The sequence below is a fragment of the Cinclus cinclus genome, chromosome 13 (genome assembly GCF_963662255.1).
Source record: "Cinclus cinclus chromosome 13, bCinCin1.1, whole genome shotgun sequence".
NCBI classification, from domain to species: domain Eukaryota; kingdom Metazoa; phylum Chordata; class Aves; order Passeriformes; family Cinclidae; genus Cinclus; species Cinclus cinclus.
In genome coordinates this window covers 19,673,356-19,685,671 of record NC_085058.1, presented here as the reverse complement: position 1 = coordinate 19,685,671, position 12,316 = coordinate 19,673,356, and the positions used below count along the sequence as shown (strand labels likewise).

The window sequence follows — 12,316 nt, the reverse complement described above, 5'->3', positions numbered from 1 at the left end:
GGGATGGGAAGGGCTTTGTGGGGTTGTGTGGCCCTCCCAAGGGCAATGCACCTCCCCATGGGTCAGCCTGGATCCTCTTGGGTCCCTGCCACTGCTTCTCAGTGGGTACAACCTCTTCCCCTGGGGATCCCAGCTGGGAGCTTTCCAGCTGCTCCTCTCAGCATTGCTCCATGGGGTGAGCCCCAAACACTGCTTGGACACTGCTGCCTTTGGAGATCTGCTCAGCCCTGGCAGGAGGAGGACCCCCAGAAATGGCCTTGGGGTGCCCCAGCCCTGTGGCCATGGGCCAAGAGATGAATTGGCTCCGTCCTCGCTCTGACTCTGTCTGAGCAGAACACAGCAGGGAAAGAGCACAGAGCTCATCCTGCCCTGCGACAGCCCCAAACCTCCCAGTCTGCCTTGCCTTCTGCAGCAGGGAACTGGCTCATGGGGCAAAACAAAGCAGAAGGTGCTCAATGGACTGGGGGTCACTCATGGCCAGAAGAGCCCCATCACAGAGAGCCAGTTGGGTGCCACCAGCCCCTTTCCTATGCTCAGGGAAGGGCACTGAGAACCAGAGCAAAGGGTTGGTTGGTTGGTTACTTTGATGTGCCAGTAACACATTTATTGTCTAATTTAGTAATTTTCCTGATTTAGCAAAAAAAATTATGAAGCTGTCATAAAAAAGGGACTGGTACAGCATTGCCCATGGCCATGACAACTTTCCTGCAGAGACCAGAGGACACACAAGGACAAATAGCTGGGAGACCTCTGGGACACGCTGTTTGTAGGGCTCTTTTCCCAGTGTTAACTGAGTTACTTGACTGGGAATCCCATAAGCCACAAGGACATTTCTCAGTAACCAAATTTGTATTGATTGTCCCAGTCAATAGGAAATACCAGACTCTATAGCTAAAAAGATTTAAAGGCTTACATTAGGTTTGATTGATATCCAGGGTAATTTGCAGGAGTTAAAATGAAAAAGGTCCCCATGCCTTCTGTCTCAGCTTCTGTCAGGAACAGCAAGCTCCTCTGGAGCTGCACAAGGCAGAATTGCAGACAGAATTTACTGTCAGCTCTGCTCCTGGTGCTGTGCTGTCACAGCACAGTGGTCACTTAGGGACTGTTGTCACATCAGTCACTGAACTGTGCAAATTCATGAGCAAAGTGAAAGTAGCTGATTTAAGAAGATCGCACACAGCTTAGAGTGTAAAGCTGTGAGCTAAATAACACTCTCCACAAACAAAACAAAGCCTAAAATTAGTCACGGAGTGGTGCAACGCAACCTGCAGACTCAGATTTGAAAGGGCGTGTTTTAGGCTTCCTTCACACCATTCCAGTAATGGATATCTCAGCAGAAGGTTTTTATTCTGATCTCCTGATGGATGGCAGTTCTTGGTTACCCTGCTGCAGAGAGCTCTCCCTTCCAGGGAGACTCTTAAGCACATGCATAATTCCAGCCGTGCACAGGCTCCCTGCTGGAGCTGAGTGTGTGCTTACAGCTGAGGATGTGCTTAAGAGCCTCCCTAAATGAGGGCCTCGATGTACAATTTAGAGGGAAGAATATATGCTGCTCAGCAGTCAAAGCAATCCAATTTACATAAATATTTATTTGTTTTCCATTATATATCATTTTTATGCAGGTGCTTGTGGGATGGATAGACGTCAGAACACATACATAATGGAAAAAAGCTTCAAAGGTATGGTATCCAGAGCTGCAGAACCCTGCCCAGGTGTGAGGAGGGTGTCCTAGAAGAGGTGAGATAGGAGCCTGGCAGAGGCAGCGCAGGCAGGGAGGGACAGAGCCACCACCCCCACGAGCTGCCTGCCTGGCTCCCAGCACTCCTGGGCCATGAATTTTGGATGAAAAGCTTCACAGGGCCATGGGCTCTGCAGCACAGGGCAAAAGGGAGGGCTCAGCTCAGGGCAGGAGGGGCAGCTGGAGCTGGCCAGGGCACACACAGGTAGGACCCACTGGCCACCACCAAGGGCTCTGGGGGAGCTGCTGGTGGCAGAGTGCTCTATTTCCCTGCCCTTGGCTCCTGGCCATGCTGAGCTCACAGAAAGACCCTAGGAAAGAAACTTCCCCTGCTCACACCCTTTGCTGAGGGATTTAGAGCAGAGCTGCAGAAAAGCCTTCCCCCTTGAGGTCCCCTCCCGCTGGCACCGGAGATGTGGGCACTGACTCCAGGGCAGGTCTAAAACAGCATCTCAGATGAGTCATGAGCACAGGGCCCAGTGGTTTTTCATTTCACTTTTCCTCCACGTTTACATTCTAAATACTCCAGTTAGGTCTGGACCATGGGAACACTTGGCACAGTGTTCCCACAGATGGCAGATTGGGCACACTGAGCTTGTGCTCCAGAAGATGGAGCAAGGGATCCGTTTCCTGGGGAATAGGCAGCTTTCAGGCTGAGGTCCTTGATCTGAATCCAAAGCTGGGAATGTCCCTCAGTGAGCCCAGGAGGGAATCACCACACAGCCTCTTGCGGCAATGCCCTCAGGCTGGTGCTGGCTGAGTCTGGGGACAGCTGCCAGACCCCCCTGCTCTGCCATGGCTGAGGCATTCCACAGCCACACCTTTGTCTCAGCTAACGAGGAATATCGAAAGCTATTCCACATAAAAAGCATTAACCAGCTTATAGCCAGGCCTAGAGATCAATATTCACTTTGTAGCTGTTTTCAAAAGACAGGGATTCAATACGTGCTAGAACATCACCTTACCACACAGAATAACCAAAAGAAACCAAGAATCCATGACCAACTCTTTGTTGATAAAGCTAAAGTAAAAAAATCGAATGGGTTATGTATGTATATGATATATATGAGTTTTGATATAGAAAATACTCAATCCACTGGTTTCAGCTACTTCAGTGATTCCCTTTTTCAAAAGAGAAATCTTATTATAATAGAGCTAGTTGTTCTCTTTACATGGAGCTATTAACTTCATTAGTTTAAACTAAATTACTGTGTTTACAAAGTTTAAAGGTGCCTTAAGCACATACAGGAGGAACTCCCATCCAGAGGCACAGTCACACAGAGAGGGACCAGTGGGGGCAGAGAAAAAGAATCGCAGTGACAGCAAACTGTGAAATGCATTTTCAGCTGCTACATATTTTCTTAATTTTTAGCATCTGAACCATTTCCTTTACATATTTATCCCTTTATAAATTGAAAAATCAGGCTCAGAAGCCACAGCTGGAATTCTTTGTGGCTGCTCAGTTGTCTCAGACTGGCGGGGCAGGGTGCTGGGACACGGTGACACACCTGGCTTCCCAGGCATGTTTGGGAGCTCACCTGCAGGCACTTAGGAGTTGAGGGCTCTCAGAAGCAGCTGCCTTTGGCTGAATGAAGGTTCCCAAGGCCCCTCTGAAGGTCAGTTCCTGGGCTCAGGCGGCCCCAGGGCCCTGTGGCAGCGTGGGCATCCCCAGTCCCAGGGGAGTCTCCTCCCAGGAGCAGCTGGGAATGTGCCCAATGCTCAGAGTGAGCTCTCCTTGCCCTGCCAGGCCCTGACTCACCACATTTCTCAGAAAATGGAGAGGAAGAAATTCCCAGTCCCAAACAATTGGATTCTGTCAGCAGAAAGACTTGGCAGGCGGGTGCCCAGTTTTTATCTACTTTCATTCACTTTAAAACCATGTCTTTTCCCACCAGTGTGGTCTAACTGGGGACAGCCTGTCCTGCAGTTGGAAGTGGACTCTGGTGCCCCTGGGCCAGACAGAGCCTTGCAGGGAGGGTGCACAGGGGGTTTGAGGCTGAGGCCAGGCTGTGGTGAACCTGGGCTACCTCCTGCTTCCCCAGTTCTCTGAGGAGACCAGAGCTGGGGGCTGTGCCCAGGGCAGGGCACCAGCAGAGGGGTGTCCCCTGTGCAGCCTGGCACCAGGGGTGTGGTGGCTGAGCTGCTGTGAAGTTCCAGGGGTTAGGCACAGGGATCTGGGATTGCCAGGTGTCAAGGCCAGTGTCTGACAGCAGCAGAGAGGGGCTGGCTGTCACAGTGCCAGCCCTGAGCCCTGTGGCACCTGGTGACAGGGACTCAACAGGCACCAGGGTTTTCAGAGCAGGCTTCTGAGCAGTTCCTTTCGTGTGTATGGTGCTCAATTATACCATTCCCAAGCTTTTCCTTTCAGCTGAGTCCTCTGGTTTTTTTTTAGAGGTTTGGTTGTTTAATACTGTTACACCTATGGAATGATGTGACTTCAGGCACAACAATTTTAAGGAAAAACACCCACGCTTTGCAGAAGAGTCAGGAAAATCCCAACAGAAAGAAGCACTGATCCCAGGAATGTAGGGCTGGGCTCAGAGTGGTTCTCCTGGTTGCTGTACAGGATGTGTCCCCACTCCTGTGCCCCTCTCAGAAGCAGCAATGGGCCCGTGCTGTGTCACTGTCCCTGCAGCAGCCAAGGCTGGCCAGCTTAGGGACAGCAGGCAGCACAGGCACTTGATCCCAACAAGGGTTAAATAGCAGGAGAGCGCCTTTACCAATGTACAGCACCTCTCCTCAGCACTTCCACCTTGGCTGTGGGATCCAAGGCTTGTCAGCAGGATGCCAGGGGAAATTCAGGGCAGAAGAGAGGAACCCAGTTTGTGGGAGGGACATTTCCAGTCCCTGCTAACAAAAATAAACCCTCCAAAGGTCTGGTGATTGGTATCCAGGCAACACAGAAGGCAGGGACTTCAAAATTAGAGCATATTCCCAATATTTCTCTGGAAGTCCAGCTGATTGAGTCCTTCCAGTGAGTCCCAGCATTGTGTGGCAGAGCTTTCACCTCCATGGGAGCTGGACCCTGTGGCAGGGAGAGGTGAGGAGGCAGCACAGCCAGGGCTCACACATGGCCTGCAGCACCATGGGCTGAGAATCTCTAAATACATTTGTTCTGCTTAAATTAATTCATGAAACAAAATTTGACAATTGATGCCAGACTTCTTAATTATCCCCAAATTACCTCAATAACAAAGCAACTCAGCTGCTGCTACAGCCTTTAGAGTTAAATCCTCCCTGGTCTTGCACGTGTTTCTTGAGGGCTAACGACTCCCTGGTGTACCCAGAATCCCAAACATCCACTGGTGCTCCACAAAATATATTGTGTCCAAAGCAAAGGTCTGCTCCCAGGCAGACACAGAGCTCCTGTTTACGTCAGTGGGAATGGGCTCTCAGGCACTTCTCAACATCTCCTGGGAAAAGGCAATTCATGGGAGAGGCCAAACAAATTTGGGCAGCCCGAGTGGTATTCGCTGGTCTCTTCCAACTGGTCCTGGGAAGGGAAGGGCTGAGGGACATCTTCCTGGGAGGTAATGTCAACCCTAACTGCAGTACAGGTGAATTTTAGCTTAGGGAGATAAAAGTAGCTGAGCTGGATGAAATAAAACAGCTGATGTGCTGGGATTTTTGCCTTTGCCAGCTCCAATACGCCCAATTCCATAAACAAACCACACAGCTATTTACCTGCAGCTGCAGCTCTTCAGGAGGAGGAATTCTCACTCTGCCCTTCTTTGCTGTAGCAGCCAGCAGTCCTTTAAAATCAACATTTCCTGAATCTACACCCAGCTCTGGTTTGATTTGTTCCCTCCCAGCCATGGTGCTGACAGGGAACGCTTTGCAGGGGCCTCTTGGGGCACAGAGGGAATCCTGCCTTTCGCCCTGTGAGCATCTGCTCAGCAGCACTGCTTGAAATGGAGAAGCAAGTTTATGATAATCTTCATGTCCCTCACCCCAAAATGCAGAGCTGGCTCATTAAAATCTGCCCAGGCTCTCCTAACGAGCTCTATGTTCTGTAATAGCCACCAGGAGCTGTAACTTGCTGGCAGGTGGAGCTGAGCCTTTCATTTGACTGTCTGTGGCTTCCTCATCTTTAGCACCAACAGATCCCAGACTGTGGCGTCTGGATTTAAGTCATACACAGCAAAAGCCAACACTGAGCTCACTCGTGCAGGAGCCTTTGGTCTCACAGGGTTGCTCCATCTCTCACAGAAGGATGGGATGGGGCAGTTTTCCACTGGCTTGTACTGGGCTGGGGTTGGTGGCACTGGAGAGACAAACCCTGCAGCCAACAGCCAGGGAATGTTGGTATTGCTTTGGTTCCCATCTCCTGTCATGTATCAAAACAGGTGTGTTTCACTTGGAACCAAAGACACTGCTCATCTCACCCAGGCTGATATCACACAAGGAGTTTCTAAGTTTTGTAATTAAATAAACATTGCACTGGTGCCAGGCCTCTGCCAGCATCCCCATCCCTGATGGTCCCAGCAATTTGTGTACAGTGGAGTTTCCCAGTGAGCTGCTCTCTCTGACCCTGAGAGCTCTCCAGACTTGTTGGTACCACTGAAATCAGAGCCCAGAAAGGCAACACCTGACTGCAGGTGGCAGAGCATGACTAGCACCTCCCTCAGGGCTGAACCAGGACCCGGGGCACCAGGCCAGGGGTGATGGACACACAGCCCCAGCCCCAGCCCCAGAGCTGAAGGAGGGACAATCACTCACAAGCCTGGCACATGAGGGAGCAGGACGGGGCTGGCAGGCTCAGAGCTGAGGTTTGGAGTGGAGAAGCGATGTCGTGTTGTCTGTCTATTTCTTAACCTGAATTTCTCTTTTTGTCTCCCATAGTAGACAGCGGGGGCAGCTGGGATTGCAGCTATTTTGCAAGTCCCCCTATTTCACCGGGAGTATTTCATATATACCAGGATCTGCCTTTGTACTGTAACCCAGCACAAGAAAATGCCTCATCTTTCATTGCATCGCTCTAATTCTAAATTACTGGCACTGCCCAGCAGGATGCACACAGCAGCAATGGCACGTTCTTGAATGTCAATGTTAAGACCTATTTATTATCTGTTGTTTATTATTTTTAAAGCAAGACTGGCACTGTACCTTGCAGCAGGCTGGCCTATCCCAGCCAGGGGCGCTGACCAGGCAGCTCTCATGCCAACCTTGTTCTCCCCATGTAGTGCCTCCATCACCTCCTCTCCAGCCCAGGAGAGAGGAGCAGATAGCTACAGCAAAGGAGGGGAAAAAGCAGAGCAAAAGTGAGGCACAGATGGAGGTTTGTCCCCCTCTGTGGAAATGCAAGCATTCCCCAATTGTAGGATGCTGGATAACCCCAAAACTGGCAGGGGCTGCACATGCAGAGGCTGCACTGGTGCAGTTCTGAGCCTGTGGCAACGTCGTGCACTCCAACACAGGGCACTGGATGTGACCAAGGCCCCGGGACTCACCCTGCAGCTGGCTGAGCACCCTGGCAAATCCCAGCAGCAGGTCCTGGCTGCAGAGCCGACTGCTCACAGCCACACCTGGGTCTGCGGGGCAGGCGGGGCAGGGTAAACACGGCTCCATAGGAACTAGGGGGAGGGAGGGAAAGGATTGCCACCTCAACTTGAATATTGCAGTAAACAACACCTAGAACCTTCCGGAGGAAAACCTTCAGTACTGAGTAGGTTTCCATTTCTTTCCTAGTGAGTGTGGATGCAATGGTCTGGAACACCCAGAGCACAAGCACCGGGTGTCTGTGCTGGAGGCTTCAAGGATCTTCCTTATCCCCTGCCCCCATGTCCCCCCCCAGCCTTCCTGCAGAGGCTCAGCTGTAATTAACCTAATTAAGCTAATGACCCTAACGCACCCACTCCGCTCTTGTTTTGCAGATTATATGAAAGAATCTGTGTGCAGCTCCAGCACTTGTTCCCTGAACAGCAGTGAAAACCCATACGCCACCATTAAAGACCCCCCCATTTTAACCTGCAAACACTCCGAGAGCAGCTACGTGGAAATGAAATCACCTGGTCACAGGGAGTCCCCGTATTCTGAAATGCCAACTTCATCAACAGCCAATAAAAACATCTACGAAGTTGGTAAGCAGTGGGTGGCACAGGGGGGTCGGTGGAGATGCTGCTTTTCCCCTGTCCTGGCACAAGGATCCTGGGCTCGGTGTGGCACAGGGCCAACCTGGCAGGGGGAAGGCCTGAGCGTTGGCGTGTTGGTTTGGGGAGCTGAGCCACAGTGGTGGATGTGCTGAGCTGGAAGGCACCCACAAGGATCCGGAGTTTTGGGACTGCTGCTGGTCACCACAACCCAGTTCTCCTTGCTTCCCCAGAGCCCACTGTCAGCATAGTCCAAGACGCCCGCAGTCGGAGTGCCAGTTACCTTCAGAACCCGTATGACCTGCCCAGGAACAGTCACATTCCTGGTCACTACGACCTGCTCCCCGTCCGGCACAGCCCGACACACGGCCCTTCTTGGGACAAGCAGTCTTAGAGGGATGGACTTCACTGGGCACTGCTGCCAGCACTGACTGTGAGGAAGCAGAGGAGAAGCCATTCCTTCCTTTCCTGTGGACTGGCAAGGATCTGACACGACATCAGCTTGGGCCAACTGCTGCTGCATGATGTTATTTATAAAGACATTTTTGTATGGGTACCTGGAGCTGAGAGCCTCCTCCATGTGGGACTGGAGCACATCACCCCAGGAAGGTGTCTTCATGCTCCAGGCAAAAACTCTCCCTGGTGTGTTCTAACCCTGGCTTTGCTGTAAAATAAACCACAAACACATGCTAAGTAGAAGGACTTCAGGATGTACATTTCTACTGACTGCATCAAAAAGCCTTGTACTGTTAGGAACAAGGTGACAAGGAATACGCTGGAATTTATTTTCATCTTTGTCATGAGAATGGACATTTTTCTGAATGAGAGCAGGGAAACTTGTCATTTCACTGTCTGGAAAGTTCATTTACTGCCATCACCATATGCAACCTGTGCAGATCATGCTTGGTAATTAACATTGAGATTGCCATCTCTATATTTAGTACCAGAGAATTTGAGTTCAGGAATATTAACACAGACACTTTCTGTGCAGTTTTTAATATCCTTCCAAACGTCCCCTGATCTTTGCTAATGAATGGAGTTTCCACAATGAGTCTCACACCCATCTTACCACACTTTAAACATTGATTGGCACAGGTAGGCTTTGATTTTCCTTATGCAGCTTCTCTTTTGGTAGCTAAATCCAGCAGATCTGTCAGGCAGTTTGGGCTGCTGCCCCTCCAATTCCTGCCCCGGGACGCTGCAGGTTTGCACAGACCAGCCCTGGTTTCATTTCCTTTCTCAAAGCTGAGCCACATCGGTGTCTCTCTCCCATCTTCCCAAACCATCTCCTCATGATTCGCTGTCAGCATGCCACTGATGACACCTCTTAATCTGATGTGCATTACCATGTAGTGCAACTTTATCCGTTGATGATTCTACCTGAAATGTCATTAAATGGAGCTGGAACTGGGTTCTCTTTTTCAGCAGCTGTTTGTGAAGTAATTATCAAGGGTCTGACCTATGGTAAAATTTTGGACTGAGCCACCATGATATTTTTTTTAATTTATAATCTCTATTGATCTAGAAAGTAGAGTACTTGCCGTTAGTTCCTTGTAGATTTTGAGCATGAAGTAGTATTGACTCTAAGTATGTAATTTTATTAGGCAAACGTGGAAGTAGCAAGTTGATTGCCTTTTAAATATAAAAACTATTCTGTTGCACATTTGCCAGTCTGATGGAAACAGAAGAGGACGACACCAGCCCCGTGGGTTTGCTCACAGCACAGTCCCAGGTGTCCCCTGGGCTCAGGGACTGGCAAGAGGAGCCCTCCAGCTCGGGGGCAGGGGCTGGATCCCAGCTCTGGGAATACTCCTGGACCCTTGCAGCACCGTGGTGGGGCCCAGCCATGTCCCACAGATGGGCTCAGCCCTCACACCTGGGATCATAGCCCCTGGCTCTGGGCATTCTGCCCCTGGAGCCTTTCCCCTTGCAGCCAGGACTCTCCAGCTGGTCAGGCTGGCTCTGAACCTCCAGTCTGAGCCTGGACACCCCCAGGCTCCCAGAGCAGGATCCTGCCCATGAGGTTTCCCAAACGCTGCATGTGTGCATTTGGGCCATGGCTGATCAGCAATAGCAATTTTGTTTTCCAGGAAAGCCTTATTTGAGATGTAAGGAAACAATTATTTCATAGGCCCAGTAGGAATATATTTTACATACATGAATGGAAAGACTTACCTCAAAAATATCAAGATTAAAGTGGTTGGATAAGGAATACTCTCATTAAGACTCACCTTGGCACCCAGCACAAGCAGCCTGAGCTGCTGGCCTGACCCATGTTTGTGTGTTGCTGTAGTCTGCAATGAGACTCCAGAGAGCAGAGATGTGCTCAGTTGTTTGGTTTGTTCTTTTTCAAAGCAGGATTTTGAAACCAAATGCAATGATGTGCATAGAGCTTAACAGGAAAAAAAAAAACAAAAAAAACCACAAAACCAATTTTAAAAAAGTACCTTCTTGTATATCAGCATTAGCTTAGGAAACAGGCACCAAAATGGCAATACTTTTTTAAGGCAAGACAGATTTGTAATATATTTGTTCACTGTGCAAAGGTACCCTACCTTGTACAAAATAAATTGAATTTCTCTCAATGTGTAGTTCTCCAACGTACTCATTTGCAGAGCAAAACCTTCAGCCCTGCACAGATCCGAGCTCTCCAGGTGATGTGGCTGCTCCCCTCAGCCAAAACTCCCCAGGCACCAGACTGGGACACAACTGGCAGGATAGTTCAGAAAACCCAGTGCTGCCGTTCCAAGTTGGAGTAAACCAAAGGTAAGTGGCTCTGCACACCCTTCTCCCAGTTCCTCAGCAGTCTGACCTCAGTGAGACTCCTGGGAATGCACAATCCCAGCTGGAAGAGCCCCTGCACACCCACGTGCACTCACAGGTTCCCAGGCCATTAGGTGGACACTGGAGGACCCATGGTCATCCAGCAGCTCCAGGGGAGCCCCATGAATAAATCACTAGCACAGATTTGCATCAGAAACACCTTCAGAATTAATGAGTCCCAGGCAACACAGCCACTGCTGTGTGATGAAGCTTTTCAATATTTGTGCTTCATATTTCTAAAAATCTTGTTAACTAAAGCCCAGCATGTAATCTTCTTATTTGACAATCCACAATCAATAAGCTATTTAAGACTGGAAATTCATCAGGTCTGAATTTATAGAGTAAGTAATTCTACCTTATTAAAAATGTCTTTAAATCAGAACAATTCCATGTCCTTTCTGCTTAAGTCAGAACCACAACTCCCATCAAAGACAGGAACTACTGACGCTCGCTGAGTAATTGTTAAAAGTTGGGGCTTTCAAATATATAGATAACAGCAAGAACTTCTGGCAAGCAAAGCCCATTTTGAAGCATGATATGGAATTCCCAGGATCTCAGAAAACTCCTTCCAGAGCCCACAGCAGTGTCTGTTACCATCAGCTGTCTCCCATTAGCAAGGAGAAGACACTTCAGCACACAAATAGTGCCAATTATGAAACAGAATGATTAATCAGCAGCTGAACAGGACAATCCCCCATTGGAAAGCATTCAGATGGAATAATGACTTGCATTGTCTCTCCCAAAACATCTTGGGAAGCACCTTCCTGTCCCAGGAGTGTCACCCAGCCCAGGCCAGCATCTGCTGACAGGGCCCTGCAGTCCTTAGGAAAACACAACACAGACCCCCAGAACAGGAGGCAAAGGATTTCCCAGGTGAGAAGTTCCTTTTCTGTACAGACCCCACTGGATTTTACTTTAGAAGTCCTCAGTCTCTCACAGTGGTTTGTGCTCCCACCATCTGCACTGCAATTCCATCTGCTGCAGGAGGAAGAGTTTTGCCTAAAACCACACAGAATCCAGATTGATGTGACAGCCGAGTCGAGTCACCTGCTTATAGGAATGAGAAAAGGAAGCAGAATGAAACTCATCCTGCATTTCCAGCTGACAAATTTAGAACTTGGCTGCCACAGGAAATCGATTAATTCCAAAGTCTCCTCCAGCAGGGACACGGAATGTGCTGCAAGAACAGCTCCTGCAGTGAGTGAGGGGCTGGGTTCACACCTCACCCTCAGAGCTGTCCCCAGGGCCACCCTGTTGGTGCTCATGGGCACCTCTTCACCAGGACACCCCAGTGGGATCCAAAGCTTCCATCCTTTGCTGCAGAAGGCAGGAGTTTGTCTCCCACTGGATTTTCTTCCTCGTGGCAACATGGAGGAAAAAAACAGGTTTGTAAAAGTTATTCAGAGGTTTGAGTCAGTGAACCCACAGAATTTTCTAAGCTTCAAAGCTTCCTGAAGCTGCCAAAGTGTCCTGGCTATGAACTGCAGCAGCCCCAGGAAGCTCAGAGCTGCTCTCAGGGAAGGCAACCATGCTACACAACCCTTTCAGCTCCTTTTCCAGTGACACTTCCACTTCAGTGTCTTCCCACTGCCTCTTCCAAGAAGCTCCAAGGTAGAACCTTCAGGTCAAATCCCAATTCTCCCAAGAAGTGCACCCAACACCACAG

The 12,316-nt window shown here is 49.7% G+C and overlaps 1 protein-coding gene across 2 annotated transcripts in view; it reads left to right on the top strand.

The window, feature by feature from the left end:
- MEGF11 (multiple EGF like domains 11) overlaps positions 1-8,221 on the top strand; it is a 192,443-nt gene extending 184,222 nt beyond the window's left edge. For both annotated transcript variants that reach the window (XM_062501836.1, XM_062501835.1), the window contains 3 exons: positions 1,623-1,679; positions 7,612-7,818; positions 8,061-8,221. In XM_062501836.1, coding sequence (XP_062357820.1) covers positions 1,623-1,679; positions 7,612-7,818; positions 8,061-8,221 — 425 coding nt within the window. The remainder of the gene's footprint in view (positions 1-1,622; positions 1,680-7,611; positions 7,819-8,060) is intronic.
- The last annotated feature ends 4,095 nt before the right edge of the window (positions 8,222-12,316 follow it).